At 44.3% G+C, this 21,367-nt stretch overlaps 2 protein-coding genes across 10 annotated transcripts in view; both read left to right on the top strand.

Moving 5' to 3' along the window:
• The window catches only part of Antp (homeotic protein antennapedia), a 210,054-nt gene extending 202,785 nt beyond the window's left edge, over window positions 1-7,269 (top strand). For all 8 annotated transcript variants that reach the window (XM_076786430.1, XM_076786429.1, XM_076786431.1 and 5 more), the window contains one exon: window positions 579-7,269. In XM_076786430.1, the coding sequence (XP_076642545.1) occupies window positions 579-832 (254 nt within the window). In that variant the 3' untranslated portion in view covers window positions 833-7,269. The remainder of the gene's footprint in view (window positions 1-578) is intronic.
• A 7,218-nt stretch (window positions 7,270-14,487) lies between these two features.
• LOC143353258 (uncharacterized) lies at window positions 14,488-20,998 on the top strand. 2 transcript variants are annotated; one of them, XR_013082097.1, is made up of 3 exons: window positions 14,488-14,641; window positions 19,432-19,776; window positions 20,685-20,998. XR_013082097.1 is itself a non-coding variant. In XM_076786438.1 (2 exons), the coding sequence occupies exons 1-2, from the start codon at window positions 14,542-14,544 to the stop codon at window positions 19,656-19,658; spliced, it is 327 nt and encodes a 108-aa protein (XP_076642553.1). In that variant the 5' UTR covers window positions 14,488-14,541; the 3' UTR covers window positions 19,659-19,796. The 2 variants fall into 2 exon arrangements, 1 of the variants encoding a protein (XP_076642553.1); XM_076786438.1 differs by lacking the exon at window positions 20,685-20,998 and having other exon boundaries at window positions 19,432-19,796.
• The last annotated feature ends 369 nt before the right edge of the window (window positions 20,999-21,367 follow it).

Below are 21,367 nucleotides of genomic sequence, written 5' to 3' on the forward strand. Positions count from 1 at the left end.
TTGAATGATTTAGATCCTGCTCCCCCAAAAGTATATAACACCGAATGGGTAAACAAATTTCTAACAAGATGTTGCTCGAAGCTGATAGTCCACCTTGAAGTCACAATATTAGTCACCTGTCTGAACGATTAAGACCTTGGTACCCCACGAAACTATAACGTACGGAGGGTCCTAATTTTTGAGCTAGATGTTGCTCTAAGATGATGGTCTCCCTAGTACTCGCCTGCTTGAATGATTTAGATCCTGCTCCCCCAAAAGTATATAACACCGAATGGGTAAACAAATTTCTAACAAGATGTTGCTCGAAGCTGATAGTGCACCTTGAAGTCACAATATTGGTCACCTGTCTGAACGATTAAGACCCTGGTACCTAACGAAACTGTAACGTAGGAGAGGTCCTAATTTTTTAGCTAAATGTTGGTCTAGGTTGATGGTCCACCTTGAAACCTCAATGCTAGTCACCTGTCTGAACAATTTAGACTGTGCACCCCTAAGAAAAAATAAGAGGAAAAAATCACAGATTCGAGGCAAACGAGTCAAAGTCGTCTAACGAGCGCAATCTATGTTTGATGTTTCAGAGAGGAAACGAGGCCGGCAAACGTACACCCGATACCAAACCCTGGAGCTGGAGAAGGAGTTCCACTTCAACCGTTACCTGACGAGGCGGCGTCGCATCGAGATCGCTCACGCGCTGTGCTTGACGGAACGGCAAATCAAAATCTGGTTCCAAAACAGACGGATGAAGTGGAAGAAGGAGAACAAAACGAAGGGCGAGCCGGGTTCCGGCGACGGTGACACGGAGATCTCGCCGCAGACGTCGCCGCAGGGTTGAGAGTGCCCCGAGGAGTGGAACTTCCAAAGAGGTCTCATCTCTCTCAGGGTCATTAATACCTTGTTTCCAGCACTACCTCCTACCCAACCACCCCGCCGCGCCGCACCCCGCCAGCCCTGCAACCCCCCCGAACGACCTCCAAATACGTACTCCCCTGAAGAAGTCGAAGCAGACGAAGAGGAAGATAAAACCAACCCCCCCAGCGCCCACCACCACCCACACAAACACATACGTACACACACACAACCCCCTGAAAACAGCAATGACGCTTATTTTGTCGTGTTAATCACAAAGTTGCTCGTACCAAAAATGGAGAAGAGAGACGGAGGGAAATATAGAGAGACGAACGTGTGTAGCCGACTGACAGCGTGGATATGATAGTGAACACGTGGGACAGAACGATGACAAAGGGACGATGATAGCCAGAAAGAGAAAGAGAGAAAGAGAAAAAGAGAAAAATATATATATAGTGAATGAGAGGAAGAGGAAGCGGAATACGAGATAAGGCGAGGACACAAGGGAATACAGAATGGAAAACGGGACACACGAACGAGTCGGATGAAGATTTATAGGGACACGCGATCTTATAATAATCGTAATGTAGCGGAACGCCGAGGGAAAGAACGGATCGGAAGCGAATGGAAAAAAAAAGAAACAAGTAAAAAGAGAAACTGGATCACATGCTAATCAGAACCGCGTTAACCTCTATTACATTTAACCGAATGTAATTGTAACTAAAGCCTATATAATTAACGATAGGGATAAACAAGGAACGCCGGAGAGAAAAAAAAAGAACGAATATACGTACTTGAAAGAGTCGCGACGCCGCTCGTGAGAATTGCGAACGATCTAATTGTAAGTAGAAGTGCGAATGCGAAGATCGTGGATGCGTGTACAGTGATATATACATACAAATATATATGTATATATATATATAGAAATATATATGTGTATGAGCGTATATATGTACGATATATACGGAAATGACGCACCACGCTGAGAGGGATGAAAGGGATAAGAAAAATAGAGAGAGTGAGAGAGAGAGAGAGAGAGAGAGAGAGAGAGAGAGAGAGAGAGAATGTACATCCGTGTATGTATGTATCTGTATGTTGATATGATTGAGCATGAGTCTGTGGAGGTACCGCGCGAATATACCTTAGTAAAAGCGTTTTATTATTTATTCTCTTACGTCGTACACGCGTAGAGTCGTAGAGCGGTTAGGCGAAATAGCGGAGAAAGTGGAGACTGTCGTGTCTCTGTTATAGCGAGTAGGTGGGGGAAAAAAAAAGAAAAACGGTTTAGTGTTCTGTATAGTGGAGGGATCGTTTAGATAGATTTTTTCTCGACCGAAAATACCGCGGTGGCTCAGCGAGGGTATCCAGGTAATCGCGAACGTGCCAAGTGTGATCATCGGATGTGTTTTCTCCAGAGGATCTCGAGAGGAAACGCTTTGAAGAACGGTGGAAACCAGTCCCGGTAAACATCCACGCACACGAATAGAGCAGCAAGCTGAAATAAATTGGAGAACGGTGATACCAGTGAAAGAGGGAGAGAGAGAAAGAGAGAGAGAGAGAGAGAGAGAGAGAGAGAGAGAGAGAGAGCTAAAGTGTTAGTGTGCTTGCAATTGGTTCAATTACAGTGATTTTCGGTGATCAAATCTCTTTGCGGAATCGAGCCGCACCGATGAGAGAGCGGAAACGGTGGTTTGAGAGAGCGGAGGCCTCCGGCGGAGCAGAATCGAGCGGATTTTTGACAGTTCTTCGTCAGTGGCGTCGACAAGGTCAGTCCAGAAATTATCTATGACATCGCCTATTAATTTTCCGTTCTTCCTTTTGGTTTTTCTTTGAATTATCGTCGGTTACTGCTTGAAGAACGTGTCAGAGACTCGATTTGTCCGTTATTTATTTCTAGAAAGGATCACGGTGATTCTGTACATTGTTTCGTACACCAAACTCGCGTCATCTGCTGTAACTAAGGGTGCCTTCAACAGTTAAACTTATTATCACAATGTATTATCTAGATTTTAAAATAAATTACAATATTCAATTTTTCGCGGCGAATTTTCTTTCTTCTGGATATTGAATTTTCAGACTGTTGAAGACGTCTTGTTCGCAGAGGCGCCGAAATTTCCACACTGATTTCGTGTAAATAATGAAAGCGGTGGTCCTCGATACGATACCGAGACTCGGCCGATTTTCCGCGAGCTTTTTCGAATAAACTGGTCGGCGCAAAATTTACCGCTGCTCCGCGCGACACGAGGCCAAGTTACCAAGTGATGTAATTCGTAGCGTATTTTTGGAATAGGATGCTTTCGGCATGAAACCGCTTGGCACCTTAATGGCGACTCTAGAGAGCAAAGCCGCCGACAGAAAACTCGATTCCGCCGCGAAATGATTCAGAGCACCTCTTTACCCTCTTCGAGTGACCGACGTGTTAGCGTACGTCGCGAGACATCGCTGTCAAATCTTTCGAAATGTCCAGGCTAAGTTTCACGATTATACATGGTCCAGGAAGATCGAGTGGATCGTCTGAAAAGAAAATCGAATTCGTCATTTGTTGTATTTGTTGCTGCGACTAAGATGATATTCATTCATACGTTCGTTCATTCGTGCGTTCGTGCGTTCATTCATTGGTCAAGCTGCAAGGAAAACAATTTAGAAGTTGGAGACACTGTTCTGGCCATTCTTCCTTTCGTCAGACTCTATTGAGGGTGCTGACACTTGTTGTAGTTGTTTGAGCCCGCTGCCATCTTTATTCTAAGGGTAGCTACCCGCCAAAATTAAATAAGAGCAATTGCATTATGTTTATCTGCACTTTACAATTTACAAGTTCGTCCATTGTATCAAAAGCGTCATAGATAAGTTCAGACACCGACAGTAGCCGCTTGAGTCTGCTGTTACCCTTGTTCTAAGGGTGGCTACCCCCAAAAATGAATTATAAGCAGTTGCCCAGTGTTCATCACTGAGGTCACATTTTTCAAAATGTTTAGTCTCTTCAATCAATTAATTCGGTGCAAACAAACACATCATCAGTGTGCTAGGTACACCATAGATAATTGTCCTAGCCAAGCGAACCCCTAAAATGATCAACAAGCTACGTATTTGGTTGCAGCTATTTTTCTATGCTCTGAAAAACGCTCGAACGCTACTATCGCGATGATAAATTGTTTAAAAATTGAAGATCAGCTCGGACACTTCAGGCAAGCCTCGGAAAGAGCAACAGGACCTGCCGCGTTATTATAATAGCAACCCCTAGTCACAATTTTCACGTCCGTTTCAAGATTCTGTCCGGATGCGGAGCATCTGCGGGACGCGTTAAGCGTGCCAAGCAGTACCGAACCAACAACAATCGTCGGTCCGCTAACAACAATTAATTACCGATGCCCGGCGCCCGGGCACGCGTGGCCGACACGTCGAAGAACTCCGCCGCGGCGAAGAATTCTTGTGCTGTGTTTGTAAACCTAGATCGACATTAATTTAGTTTCTACCTTGTATACACGCAATCTACGATTACACGTAATAAACGATAATTAACGAATACGTAAGATAATTGTATAGATGACGAGAGGAGGGTATTTAAAGCGAGCGAGAGAGAGAGAGAGAGAGAGAGAGAGAGTGTGTGTGTGTGTGAGAGAGAAAAAAATTTTGGAAAAAAGGCGAAAAAGAGGGGGCGTACACGACCCATTTGAGGGGAACCTGGGCGATCTTGTGGATCTCGTAGCGCGCGCGAATTTCGAATTTCGAAAAGAGGACGTCGCGAAAGCTCACAAGCGTTTCCCGGGGTTTTCTTTTCGGATTCGTTTGACTCGCAGAAGCAAAAATGGAGAACGATCACGGGGGAAAACGGGAGATCTATGGAACTGATATACGTAATACATGGTCCAGCTCGCGCACGCGCATCGATTGAGCACCGGCCGGCCTTTCTTTCTCGAGAGATTTATTTATGTATAACTTTTTGTCCTTGAGGAGCAACGAACTGTGAAAAACGGAAGATCTTCGTCGACGATCGCTCGCTGTCCCTCGCGTACGGCCGATCTTCTCTGTTTCTTTTTTCGCAAACCTGGGGGAAGAGGTGGGTACGGGGAGGGGGAAGAGAGGAAAGGGAACACCACCGAAACGTACGTTTATCCGGCGAAAGGGGTCGCGATCCTAAATTGCCCGGGCAAATTGGCGTCAATTAAGCTCGATCGCCGCCGACGGGCTTCGTATCGGTCTCTCGGTTACGGGTTTTCGTAAAAGTTTTCAGGAAAGAGTAACACCGGCGATAAATAATGAATGAAACGCCCGCCGAGACACTGCCCGCGTAATTGCATGGAGCCGCTGATTATCCTTCGTGTCTCGATCGCCGCAAAACATCCGCTATTTTAATTGTACACTCCTAAATGAGGGGGACGACTGGACGAATTAGCTGCGTCTTCAATGCCTCATTTTTTACATCTTTTTAACTGCCATTGTTTCATATTTGGACGTTGCTAAAAATGGAGACGTGTTTTAATTGCTCCATTGTTGTCGGTCGATTTTTAGTCGAAAGAATAATTGCCGGCTTAAAATGAGGATTGGCAGAAATGTGTACCCAAGTGATGCTGTGCACAAAATGGTCCAAAAAAAAAGATCCTTAAACGGCATTGTTGTTGTGTCATCTCACACACTATACGTGAATCATGACTAAACTGTGGATTTTATACATTCATGGTAAGAATAAGTTCTAGGGACAGGAAACAGAAAATTATTCAATTAATTTCTGGTTTGCAGGAATCTTTTTATACAAGGAATAAGTTTCTATATAAATTCTTAGCTGTCTAAATGTTCCAGACAATATTTATTTTGCATAAAAATCCACATTATGCTCATGACATCAAATCAAAAATTCAGAAAGACCTCAAAATAAAGGTCAAGCTAATCTCGAATACATTTGGAAACTAATGAGTCGACATTACAAGATTTTTTAAAAGAAAATTGCTGATTATTGCTCCCACAAAAATTATTGTTTAATGAAGTCAATTCTTATATATTTTGATCCTCGTTGATATTACAAGAATTTCCAGAAGAAAATCGTGCATAATTGCTTCGAAAAAAAATTGTAGTTGCTTCTTCAGGTCAAGCTTGGACATTTTAACGATTATAAGATATGTCCAAGAGTGAGACATTTCCAAAAAAGAAAAAAAATCTCAAAAAATCCCAAAAAATTTGTCCTAGTCTGTTGATGTCAAGCTGAGATGTTGAGGTACCGAACCTCTCAATTAGAACAACAACAACAACAAAAGACACGTCGCGAGTCTAGTATCTTTTCGATCAGCAAACCGCCTGAGGTCAGCTGGATTGTCGGTGGCTATCGATTACGATTTATAACGCCCGCGATGAATCGATTAACCTCACACGATTCGTGGCGGATTTTTGCGCGTCCCGCGGTAGGTAAGTGAGACATGTGTTAATTCTGGGTACATTAATCAGCGATACGATCTATGTAGGCCAGGTAATGACCGGCATTGAAGCGTTAGGGTGCGGCGCTCGAGACAAAGGAAGTATTTATTGCCCGGTTGCGTCACTGTATCAACCGTGTTACGACACAGTGTTGAACCGAGAGCGCAGGCGAAATTTCACGCATAAATGCCTGTCTGACAAACCGTTTTCTGCGACTTCTCGCGACCGTTCCGGTCGCCGGCATTAATCCTGCTCGTTTCGGTATGATCGCCAAAGGTGTCGGGTCGATCGTTCTGTCTCAATTCGAACGGCGATCGGCATTGCTAACAAGAAAAGAGAACAAAACGAAAAAAGAAACAAAAAACAAATCGTTCCCCTGCCCCGTTATCTACCGCGAAACGAATAAAAGATCGGCAACCGAGCGCGCGAGCCGATATCGGCGAATTTATCACCGGGGTGTCTCTCTTTCTAACGATCGCGACACGTGGAAACACCGGGCGTAATAAAATCGAATTGTGCAATAATAGCTCGCGTTACTCAATATCTCTGCTTTATGTTGCAAAACCGCCGGCAGGCAGACTTCCGTCGAACAGATCAAGAAAGGATCGGCGCGTCGTCGCGATCGGGGATAGCGATTGTCGAGCGATCGTCGTGAACAACCAGGCTAACTTAAAGTGAAAATTTTTGTATCCATTGGATAGCGAACTACTACTTATATATATATATATATAGAGTAAATATATATATAAATATATATATATATATATATACATACAAAGAGAAAAAAAAAAGAAACGCGACAATTAGAGGACGCGGGGGGTGGCACGAATCCCCCGCCGACCGGGATGTGTAAAATGCAAATTATATATTTTATCTTTACTCTTATATAGTCGCGTAAAAATTAACGAATATACGTAATTTAAACAAAGTCGGAAGCGAGTGCCGTGATTGTACCGTAGAGTTAAAGCGCGATGGCAAAGAGGATTAAAAACGCCGGTCGAAAGGGGAGAACGAAGAGAGAGAGAGAGAGAGAGAGAGAGGGAGAGAGAGAGAATGAGAGTGAAAGAGAGAGAATACATAAAAAAAGAAAACCCAGAGATAATAGGCGGCAACGGTGTGCGCACGTACGAAGTGAGTCACTAAGCTAGCGCTTAAACGATAAGGTTCACGTCTAAAGCCTAAGTCTTAAGATGATAATTAAATAGAATTAAGGAAACGGGCATGTCGGTTGCAGCGAGCGGGGACGGTGGTCCTAGGAGAAACAAAATAATAAGCAAGATGTCGGACGATCGATCGATCGATCCTTTTACCGAGTCCGTGGGGTTTGCGATCGTGTACATAGAATCGATGTGTCTATCCGGGGAGCTCGCAGACTCCACAGATATAAGAGATTCCGAGGCAGAGCTGTTCCAAAACGCTTGACAACCAGCTTTCGGCCACTTATGTTCATGTAGCTCCCGCGTAATATTTATTGACGCCGTGTTGCGCGCAACAGGCGCACCCTTTTCCCTCCTGTTTTCATTGCATTGTCCAATAAATGTTTTTTACAACCGCAAACCTTGCTTTTCTGGCTCCGAAAATCCCAGAGAGAGAGAGAGAGAGAGAGAGAGAGAGAGAGAGAGAGAGAGAGAGAGAGAGAGAGAGAGAAAGAGAGAGAGTGTGTGTGTGTTCTACCGAGCGATTTTCTCCAAAAGCCTGTACACGATGTACTTCATAAACACACCGCTTCACTCATTTTCAAATTAAGTCTGCAATGCATTTAAAATAATTTTGTATAAGGAACATCGTGTAAGGGCCTCTTTTGCGTTTTAACCCTCATACGTTCTCATCGTTCTTCTGATTCATTTTATGATCAACTTTAATGAAAGACGTTTGATAAATTGCTGTTTGTGTCGTTTTTATTGGCCATGTTGCTACATTTAGAAATAAAATTTAGTGGCGATCTGCCAAATACAAGAAGCTTAAATTTTCAATTTTTGCTTCATTCAATAAGTTGCCCTTAAAATATTGAATACCTGAACGTTATAAATGAGATACAATTAGCTGATTTGAGGTCTACAGCAAGAGTGGATTTATCCTAGCATCAACAATGTCCAATGAACGCATTAGGGTTGAACCAGCCCTCTAACGAGGACCATTTAATTTTTTATTTTAACCCGTAACCGATAGCCAATTTTTGCAACACCGTTATTCTAGAAGCTCTGAGACTTCCCGCAAGAGAATTCGACATCTTAAATTTGTTTCTAATATAAATTGGCGTTTAGAGTGTCTTACGTGTCTGGTCGCTAAAGGCAGTCTGTGGGACTGTCCCAGATATGGAGTCCACGGTGTCGGTTACGGGTGACTATAGCGAAGATGTTACGTTTTTCGAAGGGTGTTTTCTAGAGAGCGTTTTCATTTGGCAATTGGCAAATAACAAGCCACGTCCTCGCACGCCCACGCGCCGAAGAGTTCCTGACCGCCTGTCGCTCTCCGGACAGGCGTCGCTAGATTTCGTATACCTTTCTAGAGATACCTGTGTGTATCTACCTAAATACGTAACGAAAACGGGAATGGCATCTCCATCGCCGTTCCCCGGAGGGCAGCGCGAGATCCATCACTACTCCGTGTGCCGTAACATTGAACGCGTTCATCATCCCGAGCAACTCAACTAACCGTCTTTTTTACGATGCGAATGGAAACACACGAGGAAAAACGAGGAACGAGAAAAGAACAGAACGATGTCATATCGACTTCATAACGAGAGAACGAGAGAGAGAGAGAGAGAGAGAGAGATTGTTTGCTACATTCTATAAGATCACGCGTACCGCATTCTTCCTGACGTTCCACACCAAAAATACCGAAACCTGCGGATGTTCGTGCGGATCCACGATCTTAGTCGCCTATTTATAAAAGCAGAACGGGGATAATCGAATTCTATTGCGTTCACGGTAACATATTTATTTGACTGGCAGCAGAACGCAGGAACATCCGTAGCATAGTGATATACACATATGTCGTTCAGCGTTTTCTATCGGCTTTAATTTCCACCGAGAGAGAGATAGAGAAAGATAGAGAGAGAGAGAGAGAGAGAGAGAGAGAGAGAGAGAGTGTGAGGGAGAAAGAGAGAGAGAGAGCAGTTTTCATCTACCGTCGTACACGAGATCTCGATTTCGAATTTTGGCGAAGAGCCGCGCCGAATCGTCCGATTCTCCGGAAGTTGTACAACCGCGATGCATTTTGTAAATACAGACAAGTAGAGAGAGAAAGAGAGAGAGAGAGAGAGAGAGAGAGAGAGAGAGAGAGAAATTAATAAGACGGTAGCGTCTAATCGCTTTTCCCCGCCCGAATCGCGCAGTTCAGAGGTGTTGTCGTCATTGTTAAGTAGGAATCTTTTTTGCAATTCGATTTCAACGGATTCCGCTCCACGTGAAGACTGATAGACCCCCGGTAATACACGTGGGCGAGAACGATGCGCCATATGATTCAGAAACAAAAGAAAAATATAAAATAGAGAACCCTAAAACGGCTAATCAGAGAAATCAGTTTCTTCGTGGGATCGTCGTATCGAGAGACTCGAGTCGTTCCAAGTCGTCGAACCTTTTTACTTTTAGAAATTACCTCGCGGGTCAACAATAGTACTTATTCGGGAGTGTGTTCTGATTTTTGGCCCGTTGGCCGTCCAAGGAATTTTTTTTTGGGTCGGTCGAGGGCCATAGAGTAACGTATAGCGGTTACGCTCTTGTAAATAATTCCATTTGAATCGAACGGCGGGCGCAGACATTCACTTTTTTTCTTTCTTATCGGCGGGGCAATGTGAAAGGCGACGTCTGACGTCGCGGCGTCGAATCGCGAGACGCGACCACTGTATACGATACCGCGTAGGTAAAGTAGGTACCTGTTTAATAGACTAAAAGAATTACAAAGTAACGGTAGCAGAGGACTAATTAATTAACTATTTATTGATACGGTACTGTAACGATATACGAGCATCGTCGACGGCTGCCGACGACCCGGGCCTGACCCGCTCGACCCCAGCTGTCGCGGAGGACATAGTGTAAAAGGATGACAATATTGTTAAGAGCCGCGATGTTGCCGTCACCTAACGCGCTCATGATCGCTCCTGTGTGCTGCATTTTACGATTTTTTAGTCCGTTATTTTTAAGCGATTTTTTAAAGCATTTTTCCGATCAGGATTCCCAAGCTTTTTACTCAATATTTCTGGCTGCAGGGTTCGCGTAGTTATCGGATATTTTCTTGATCCTTATAGTAGTCAGTTCAATCTTAATTATCATGAAAAATGCTGGAAATTGTTAGGATTGTATACAGGCAGTTACAAATGTCACAGGCTTCTATAGCGTTATTTTCTATTTTCTTATTTTCCGCAAAATATTTGCTATTTCATATCAAAACAGCGTCATTTTCTACTCACTAAAGCTATTTTAAAAACAAATAAACGTAACACCGCACTCTACTTATTATTCATGCTTTATATTCAAGAAATATTCTTTCATCTTTATCAGAACATGGACTTCTGTAACTTCAATGCGTATGCATTTTATGTCCACATTGAACTACCATAATCTCCGTCCCTCAAACTTTGAAGCAACCCTTGAAGCTCCAAAAAGTTTAATTGTTGACAGCAGATTTTCATTTGTAAACTGATATAGATCCACTTGACTATGAAGAAGACGTCCGCTATCTACCGTCTTTGGAAAAATGAGAAATGACCCCAGCCATGTAAACAGCAAAAGTATTAGTGCCCCAAAGATATCGAAGCGTGCAGTGTTTCGCTGTAGCAGCGTCCACGATTTGTCAGACAGCGGTTAGAGCGGTGTAACCGGGATCCCGGAGATTAATTTCTTTTTTTTTTGTTTCTCCTCTCACACCCCCAACTACCCCCATATCGGCCGCACACTCGAGTCATCGCACAGTGTTCCATGGACACATTGCCCCGACCGAATCCGGTGGAACCATCTATGTACATGTTATATTATACAGAAGCGAGAGCTACGCACACCGACAACCGCGTCTATCCATACACTCCCACACTAGACGTGTACACACTTGCATGGATGCAACGGTGTACGCCCAGAGACACACGGAGAAGACCGGGTACAACGCCACATTCAAAACGTTCGAAACGGTTAGGCGATGCGAAAGAAAAAACGAGGAAAAAAAAAATTGAAACATTAGATAGGGGTGTGTGCCTACTGGCCGAAAAAAATGTGTAGGCTGCGCCACTTTACCGAGATATAAGAGGAAAAGATGATATAAATAAATGAATCTATATATATATAAATATAAATATAAATTATATATATATTTAAATATAAATATAAATATGAATATGAATATAAATATAAATATAAATATAATAGTATTACGAATTATGATAAACGTATATAATTATTTTGTAGTGTCCCGCATTATGTAAACTAAATGTACACATGAACGACCGCGAAAGAGAGCGTGTGTGTGTGTGAGAGAGAGAGAGAGAGGGAGAGGGAGGATGTGTGCGAAGTAAAAAATGAGAGCGATGTTGATGATGACGACGATGACGATGATGATGATGATAGTGGGTGATGGTGACGACGATTACGATAATAACGATACGATTGCAATGACGAACGATATGCCACGCGAATGAGCTATGTATTATGAATAATAAAACGACGACGACTACGACGAAGACGACGACGACGACGACGATGGGAAACGATAATAGTATTATACGCTATCATGTCGACAAGTCTAAACCGTATTGTATTATATTATATAAGAGTCTGTCCATATTAATAATAATTATATTAATTATAATAGCTGTGTTTGAAAACGAGAAATAAATTGTGGTTGAATATGAAAACTATCGTCGCACGTCAACTGAGGGAACATAACCGGATATTACATATGCACGTTCTCCTCTTCAACTTTCGTTCATGCTCGAACCAAACTTTATCGATTCGGGGCTCGAGCCACGGGAGATACACTCTCGAACCGGTCGAGGTCGGTCGACCTCGATTCTCGAGATTGATCGAGCTCGTGCTACGTCTTCTCCTTCAATTTTAATTAATTTTAAGCGATTTCCTGTCGCCACACGCGGTCACAAAATTTTCTAATCGCGAACGAACGTCGCCAAGCTCGATTCTACGGAAGTTTCAAAATGGAGGATGATTCTCGATGGCTGAGGAACAGAATTAACCCTGCTGTTTTTTTCAGGGCTTCATCAACCCTCTTTCATATTTATTTCTGTCCTATTACAATTGTGCAATTATTTTGGATCTGGTTGTATCTTTACCCTCACAAAAATGTTAAAAGGGCTCTCAATATATCTTGGAAGCTGCAGTAGTACGATTAATGTATTCAGTATTTATTTTCACCGAATTGGCAAATGAGAATCAATTAATCGAAGTAAAAAAATTCTCCAAAAATCAAACGATCGCTAATTCTATGATCACTTTCTCAATTTCCGATCAGTAGTATCGAGCTGGCAATCGTTTGCACGTGTTGCTCTAAATTCGATGCGCGCACGAATCATCGTCGCGAGGTCGAAAACCAAAGGAGATCCAGGAAAGCGTTTCACGGTCGAGCGAAAATATTCACCGGCTGGGTTACGCCACTGAGACCCTTCGGAAAGGTTGCCGGGTAACCCGAAGGTTGCATTTATACGAATTGTGGCGGAAGGAACCATTGTATAATCCAAGATGGCCTCCACCTCGGAGAGGATTATTATTGGCTAATACGAGGCAAGAGGCTCCGCCTTGGCTCACGGCTCGTGACGGGATGATTTATTGGGATTTCTGTCTGTTCGCCCCTGCGCTGCAACGAACATACCGTGTGCTAGCCTAGCTTCTAGGCGGCCCGGTATGCCTGGAACACTGCGATATTGGATTTCGACGTTTCGCCAAACTGCAGCTGCAACGGTTTCTTCTCCGAGGTGGCCGGGACACACGGGACACGTCTCCATTCCGACTCGAATTCCTGTTTGCCTGACCCAATTTCCATTCACAGCTGTCCCAGGTTATGCTCCTTGCCGTAGAAATCGTCGCCGAGAACCCGGAAATCATTCTTTCACCCTCGTCACCGTCGAGAGCTTCATTCTTTTCTTACAAGAACTTTAACCCTCTGTGACGATGTGCAACTTCACGTGCACATTGTTCTTTGCATTTTTCATCCTATTCGTGATTAAAGAATTCTTTATTTGCAGTCTTGTAGTCTCTTCACTTCCGATTATGTTACCTAGTTCTTCGAACCCTTTTCATGTTGCACACATTTTTGTTCAGGCTTGAAAAATTTTGTTACAGAGGGTTAAATTCTAAGATCGTCTCAGCTGTCTGTTACACTACAATTCGAAACGTAATTGAAACTTCCACATTGCCAAATGTATTTGTAGGACAGCCAGGAGGCGTCTCCCACACCATCGTTTACAACTTTTTTGGCTTCAGTGGAATTTGTATATTTTGGAGTCAGCTTGCTAAAAATACTCTGTTAAGAGCAAAGGGTTGACCTCTTCAAGGTAGAAGAATAAAACGTTGTACACAGCCGTGGTAGCTAAGACGATCTTCAGGATAGGGATCATAGCTTGTTCCCCCTACTAGAATTACAATTGAAGTGGCGAACTGGGTGAAGATCAATATTGCGCATCGACAAGGATGTCTGTTGGATCAATTGGCGCGGTCTCCGAGGGCTATTCAAGGCCAAGGACGGTCTGATACGAATTGAGCGCATTAACTCCTAAATAGACAACACCCTCTGCGAAACTGCTGCACAATAGAATCTCTCGTCTAATCCATCCCGTCGTCAACTAACACAGAAACCTTAACGAACTACGACGTTATCACAAAGGTAAGTATATGCAATACAGTGATTGCTCTATATATGTCGCCAAGACCTGGATGATAAATGTCGCGGAATTATCCCCACTACCGTGGGGTATACCCCGAAGCTCGAGAGGTCTCGGACGCCGAGGAGTCTCCTGGACGATACACGACGCTGACAGGACCCGTGTTGTTGACATATATCGAGAATTCACCAGCATATTCATCTTCTTCGTTAATTGTCCAGCGAATTTTTTCTGCTATCATGGAGGACTCGAGTGAGTATCGGCAACGCAGAGTCTGAGGCAACGAAACGCTCGCTGACCTTTGCCAATTCCGTTGTTGCAGGTGCATCCAGGTTGCCGAGGTGACCGACAAGGAGCAACATGGTTAATGGAGAAGGGAGAGAGAGACGATAGGGAAGGAAGAGACGGTTGGAGCAGAGAGCCTGGCAAGATAGAGGGGCTCGGTGGGAGGATGGCGGTCAGAATTTATGGCCGCTTTATCACTTTACCGGCCTTGCCGCGTCTCCGTGAGGAGGGCAGGATCTCACGATGAACTTTGGCACTCGACTCCGCTGCACTCGACGAACGGTGAGCCCTCTAACTTTCTTGTTTACTCGCGTTTCGCCGGGGAGAGATTACGCGTACACCTGTTTCCTGCTTCTCCCTTTTTCCGGGCCTTCGATCCTGCAAACCGGGAATTAGGTTATGATCATTGCGCTCGTTCGGCGCTCGGAGGGAGCATTCCCCTTACAGCTGACGAAACAACCCCCTGAACTAGAATGTTCGACAAGGAGCCTTCGCTTTCAACGAATCGTTTCAAGAGAAATTAGTGTTAATTAGATTTCACTCGAGACAATTTATTGTATCGACACCTTCGTGTGAACATGATGTCTCCTAGATGGTCTACTTAGAGTATTCAAAGCGAGAAACGTTTCCTTTTAAGTTCTACTTTCCAAGAGAAGTTATTTCACAATTTATGCAATAAATGTGCACACACGCGCACACATCGACGATATATGTCCTGTTAGAGCAGGCTAGATGAAAGGATGCAGGACTCCACAGTTCTAGAGGTGCTCCAGGGTGCTCAGGCTTCACCTTACTCATCCGGGACCTTCGCTAGCCCAGAGAATCCTCAAATCCTCTATCCCACGAAGAATCCTGATCTCCTAGAAAATTCAGGCGCTCAGCGTCGCGCACGGCTGCATAACGCATAAAGTAACCCCCATTAGCAGACCATAAATCCAATCCCTGCGGCACCGTTGTTACGTATGAGCGTCGTTAGTGTTAATAGAGTGTTAATTGCTCCTATACCGCTCTCGATTCTGGTCAGGTGACGGAGCCCGGTGGTGGTGGTAGAAGACGCGAGACAGACGAGCCAAGAGAAAGAGAAAGAGAGAGAGAGAGAGAGAGAGAGAGAGAGAAAGAGAGAGAGAGAGAGATACTGAGCCATAGAGGATTCCCGGTTGCGTGTCATCCAGCTACTACTAGCGCCGTGCTTCTGCTATTTTGCATAGGGAATACATCAATTTTCGGCGCTTCCTCCTCTCTCTCTCTCTCTCTCTCTCTCTCTCTCTCTCTCTCTCTCTCTCGGTCGCTCTCTCCAGCTGACTGTCTCTGTCTTCGCGCTAGCCACCCCCGCAGGGCTCATCCCCAAACTGAACTTCCGGCACGCACAACTTCCCCCCCCCCCACCAGCTGCGTCGGACCGGTTCGCGAAACCGTAATTCGCATCGAAGATAATTGATATCGCGGCCGACCGCTTCCCTCTCGATGATCGCGGCCCGTTTCCGTGACGTCTGTCCCCCGCGATCATCGGCCGCGATTTACTGCGCTCGAACGGGCCTGCGCCATGATCGAGACAATTGTCACGGATTCGCGGTTGTTCGACGCCCAGGAACCAACGTGTTTCGCTCTGATACGCGCCCTTCGAGCGATTTCCAGCTCCTCTGGCATCCTAATCCACCTACACTTAGGCACGATAGTCTCGGCGACGATGATCTAGGCCTTGGACCCCTCAGGAAGTTGCAGAAACGATCAAAGAAAGTCCTTGAGTAGGGCTAGTGTTGACCCTCGTGCATTTCAGTAGCGATTTTTCCTTAAAGTTTTTCCTTAAAATTTTTGACACACCCATTATGTACATATAAGATTAAAAGATTATATTTCAACCACGTTTGCACCATGTTTCGAAGAAATACGTCTTACAATACTCTACAATGCTTAGAAGAAAGAAATCAAACATTTTATTTAACCCCTTGCCCTACGATATCGAGTCACACTCGTGATGAATATTCTGAACAGAGTGTAATAAATATGTATGGTATTAATTTCCTTTAAATCGAAATAATATTCTATTTTGTTGTAGTTGATATATATTCTTTAGAAAAAAAATTCTGTTCTGAACGATGAAGAACTTCTAATCATTATAATCACAAAATAAATAGTAGTGAAAGGGGTTAAGAGAATGTTGTATGTAAATGAAAAAAGGGGTGAGTTTTCCACCAGGAGAACCTGTGAGGGCGAATTTGAAAATGGCTTGGCATAGTGACTTTGCAAAGACTATCACACGGTTCATTTGTCTAAAGTATTAGCAAAATGTTTACATATTGTCTAGAATATTTAGAATCAACCCCTAACTTCATAATATCGTACCGAACCCTTGACCTCAAGCAGAATTAAAATACTGATCTTGCTAATTTCCTTTAAAACGATACCCTAACAGATAAATCTATACAGAAAATTTCATTCAGCATATCAACCCCTAAATTCGCAAACATTCGTCTAACAATCCTCTAAAACTGCTGCCCTTATCGTAGTCATACAACACAAAAATCCATTCAATTTCGCTTCGGCAATTTACCAGGAAAATTCAAACCGACGTCCACCGCCAGAAAGACAATGTTCACGCTTAGGGTAGACGAGGTAGATGGTGTAGAGGGTATCCCCGACGCCGGAATATTCAAAGTCGAAGCTCAAACCGTTGGAGAACGGTTGCAGGCCAGGTCCGGATCATTCGGTGCCTTGGTGTAGGAGCTAGAATACATAACGTAGAACGGCACATAAATCAATAATATCGCCGCCCCCTCTCCTTCGTTTCCTCCCCCGGGACAGCCACCCCCGCAACCCTCAACCAACCCCCTCGACACACCACGTCTCTCCTCGTGCAAACGCGACGCCGGCGTCTCTCTCGCAATCAATGTTCGCGTCTAAAGCGTCACAAACAATATATGACCTCCGGGCGCTCGCCGATTAATACATCCTGTCGCGTGCGCGCAAAAGTATTTCCATGACTTAATTAACGAATCAATCGGAACACCGGCACCAACGAACGCCCCGAGAATTATTCGACGATTGTACGCACGATAAGATCGCACCGCCGACGCCGCCGACGCCGCGGTCGCGATCGATACATCAAAATTATTGGAAAACCCTTTGTGCTGGGCTCGGTACTGTCTACGATTGGTCATTGTCACTGTCTTGTCTCTTGTTGTGCGCAGTTGGTCGGAAAGGTCTCGCAACTCTCGGATTGGTTACTATCAATTAATTCTGACTGGTATTGTCTTGGAGTTGCCATGAGAATTTTGCAGGAATCGTGTGACGCATTTTCCGGGAAATTTTTGTTATTAACATACTGTACTGTTATCATATTGCGCTATTATCTACGGGATACGAATACTGGGAAATGTCCTAAATAATTTTCCTTGGAGGTACTATAGGTCTTTCGTACTTTACTGGCAATTTCTATTAGTAACGTATAATACTGAATTACTATCTATTTAAATTGAATACTAAGCAGTGTCAAAAGTAGAGGAGATATTGATAGGTTAAATCCTAAATGCCTAAGAGCACTGATTGCTAGCATTAAGGTGACAATAATTGCCTATAATTTTCCTTGAAACTACTGTAGACCTTTCCTAACATATTTCATATTTTCCTTGCAATTTTTACTATTAGCAATAATAGTGCACTACTGCCTGTTCAAAGCGAGTACCAGGCAGTGCCAAAAATAGAGATATTGATGGGTTAAATCCTAAATGACTAAAAGCACAGATTTCCAACTTTAAAGTGACAATAATTGGCTATAATTCTTCTCGGAGCTGCTACAGGCGTTTGGTATAATATTTTACACTTTTCTTACACTTGTTATGGTTGACAACGGTCAAAAGGTTGTACGCTGCAGTAAACGTGTTAGCCAACAAATCCTAGAAAAATGTCTGGAAGCCAAGTACGTTCCCCGGTCATCTTAACGTCGAAACCCGGCTCGTCACCCTAAACTCATGGCGAAGCGAACTCGCAGCATGCACGGGGCTGTCTATTAACGCTTCGGTGGCGAAGTTAGGGTAGAAACTTCTCCCGGTTTCCGCGGAGTTCCATGCTGTACGTGTCGTCGATACGGAAAGGCTAAATGCAAAACCTTGTAAGGGGAGATGGTCTCGAGTTCCGACAGGCCAACAAAACATCCTCGCAATTAGCCGTATATTTCGATGACACCGGTGTGCAGTATCCCCGTGGGGTTTTAAGGGGAGGGGAAGGGGGTGTTAAAGGGGTGAGAGAGCCGAGCCTCGTGGCACGTCCGCTAATTTTCGTATCTGTACCTTTCAACCCCCGGTGTCCGCCTTGACCGATTCGACGTTTGACCGGCGCAAAGTAAATAATCAAACAAACCGGTTAAATAATAGAAACCATCCCCGGATTTATGTTCCGGCGAATTGAGCCTGCAGATTGAGCCGATCGGCAGCGTCGGCGGTGGAGGAGGGTGGGGGTAGGAGAGGAACGGGTTGCTGGGAAATTCGTCGGACGAAATTGAAAAGTGGCCGAGAGATATGCCCCCGGACGCATATCGGTAGGCAGATGGATGAGGAGAACGGGTCCGAACAGGGGATTGAAACGGACAAACGGACGTGAAAAAATATCCCGGCCCGATCGACTGAAAAGTGCTCACCGATCCGGGCAAAACCGTGTTTTTCTTTTTTTTTTTTTTGTTCGCGAGCGAGCAAGCTTCGTGTTTTCGCGCGTCGTTCGCCGCTTCTAAGGGAGAAGTTATTGCGATGAATTATGCCAGGGGACACACCGTGCCGCGACGGCGCTTTGTTGATTTTTGCGCGAAGCTTGACGGGATTTCTCGCGATTGACGGCGCCGGACAGCGTCTGTCGCTCATGGAGGTCGGGCACGTTCGACTTAGCGAGATGTATTCTCTTCTCGCCTGTCGACAAATTTTTTAGTATACCATACATTCAGCGTACTATGCAGTTTGCGCCGGGGATTTGCTGCATCGTGTCGTTGTCACGATTGTATGTTTGTTTGCGATGCACTGGGCGGTTTGGATTGTCGCGGGAGCCACCAATCTGTTGAAGTATAATACACGTTTCGTTTGTTCCAGGTGGCGGAGGCTGGAATCAGTTCGACGAAGATGCTAACGGATTATGCTGTTTTCGAACGAGATTGGGACTCGCATGGAGATTAGCGTGTGACGATCGGGGAGCTTCTGGTGGTTTTAACCGGGGCAGATTAGAGTGCAAGCTGAGCATCAGTCAGCTTTTTACTGGTTTGCGAAATCTGCCGGAAGTGATGAATCCTGTCACATTTTGTACAGATTATAGGGTGTAACGTGAAGGTGGCAGGCGACATATGAGTCACTCTACTCGCCGGCATCTACCAGAGTTCTACCATTTTATATTTCCGTGTCATTTAACTGGGACGCTGCCACTCTCGCGGCAAAAATTCGGTAATTCTGACTAACTTTCCGTTAATGATGGTCTTAAGAATGCTGGCTTACCTTTTCCAATTGTCATTCAATTTTGGGTTGCGAGATTTAATTAGAATTATACATTCTCGAACCTGATTCTTTGATATTTGATCGATCCTCTCGTTGGATACAACATAAACGATTAATAATCAAAATTGGCTGCTAGAAAATTGGAATATAGAAGGATAGATTATAATCCTGAGTCAAAACCCACAGGCTCGAGTCTTGTAAAGATTAATGCCTGATTTATGTAATACAATTATCGTTCTTGTCATTTTACTATTAGCGACGATCTGGACTTGCTGGTGTTTGAATAGATTCAACAATAATTTGATAAAATAGACTAACAGGGGTTAGATAAGCTAGATGACAGTCGAAGAATGATTAGAAGCAGTTTAAAACGTCCATCGAGTCTCGTCGTCCCAGGATTGATACCTAAAATTATCGTAAGATGATTTAATAGCGATTAACAACAACCTGAGCCTGAACGTCCTCAATATATTCGATTACTATTTAACAAAACAGCCTAAAAGAATTCGACCAAGCTACGCAACAGCTGAAGGGCGATTAGGCACATCCTAGAACGATCATGAAGTCCCACCAACCAAGAATTCACATTTAGAAGCATCGTATAATCACCTAATCACCGTAAGAAACAACCTAAACCAGCAGTTCTATGCTTGAACTCAATTATTACTTGGCAAAACGAGCTAAAAGAATCGAAATAACAGCATGCTAGTCGAAGACGGATTAGACGCAGCTTAGAATGATCTTAAAGTTTCACTAGCCAAGGACTAATGTCTAAACCAATCGCATGATGATCTAATTACCATTATCAGCAACCGTGGATCTGCAGTTCACTAAATGCGATTATCATTTGATCAAAGACGACTGGGAGGAACGCAACATGGCAGTCGAAGAAGGATTAATCACAGCTTAGAGTAGTCTTGAAGCCGCATCACCTGAGGATTCACACCTGAAACCACTGTACAATCTTCTAATTATCATTACGAGCAACCTGGATCTACAGTTCGCGAACGAATCCAACAATTATTCGACAAGACGACCAAAAACGATTGATACGAACTGGATGGTAGCTGAAGAGCGATTAGACACAGCTTAGAACGATCTCGAAGTCTTCCCCCCTCCCACCCATCACAGTATAATCATCTAATTACCATTATCGACAGCCTGGATCTGCAGTTCACGAATAAATCCAATTATTACCCGATCGGATCACAAAAAGGATTCGGAACAGCAACGTGGTTGTCGAAGAGAGATTAGATGGAGATTAGAGCGATGATCTAGCGGAGCGGGGCACGTGGTCGAGCGGAAGTCGATCGAGGATCGCGAGGGTACTGTCGGGACCCGTTCGAAATTGGCGCCGTTTCGGAGGTGGCTGGCAGCCATTAGGTTGCCCCCGTGACATTCGAGGGAGAGGATGATGGTTCCATCGAGTAGGTAGTGCCTAGACGGGGCTCCACCCAGCACTTAGTTCACGTCGTGACTGTGGCCCGGGGCACGGCCGTTTCCAGGGTACAGTCACGCCCCTGCCGTGCCGGTACTGTAC

The sequence above is a fragment of the Halictus rubicundus genome, chromosome 4 (genome assembly GCF_050948215.1).
Source record: "Halictus rubicundus isolate RS-2024b chromosome 4, iyHalRubi1_principal, whole genome shotgun sequence".
NCBI lineage: Eukaryota > Metazoa > Arthropoda > Insecta > Hymenoptera > Halictidae > Halictus > Halictus rubicundus.

Coding starts and splice junctions, on each gene's coding strand:
- LOC143353258 (XM_076786438.1), top strand. CDS start 14,542: ATGGCCGCTTTATCACTTTACCGGCCTTGCCGCGTCTCCGTGAGGAGG. Junction 14,642..19,431: donor TCCGCTGCACTCGACGAACG/GTGAGCCCTCTA, acceptor CGTTTGTTCCAG/GTGGCGGAGGCTGGAATCAG.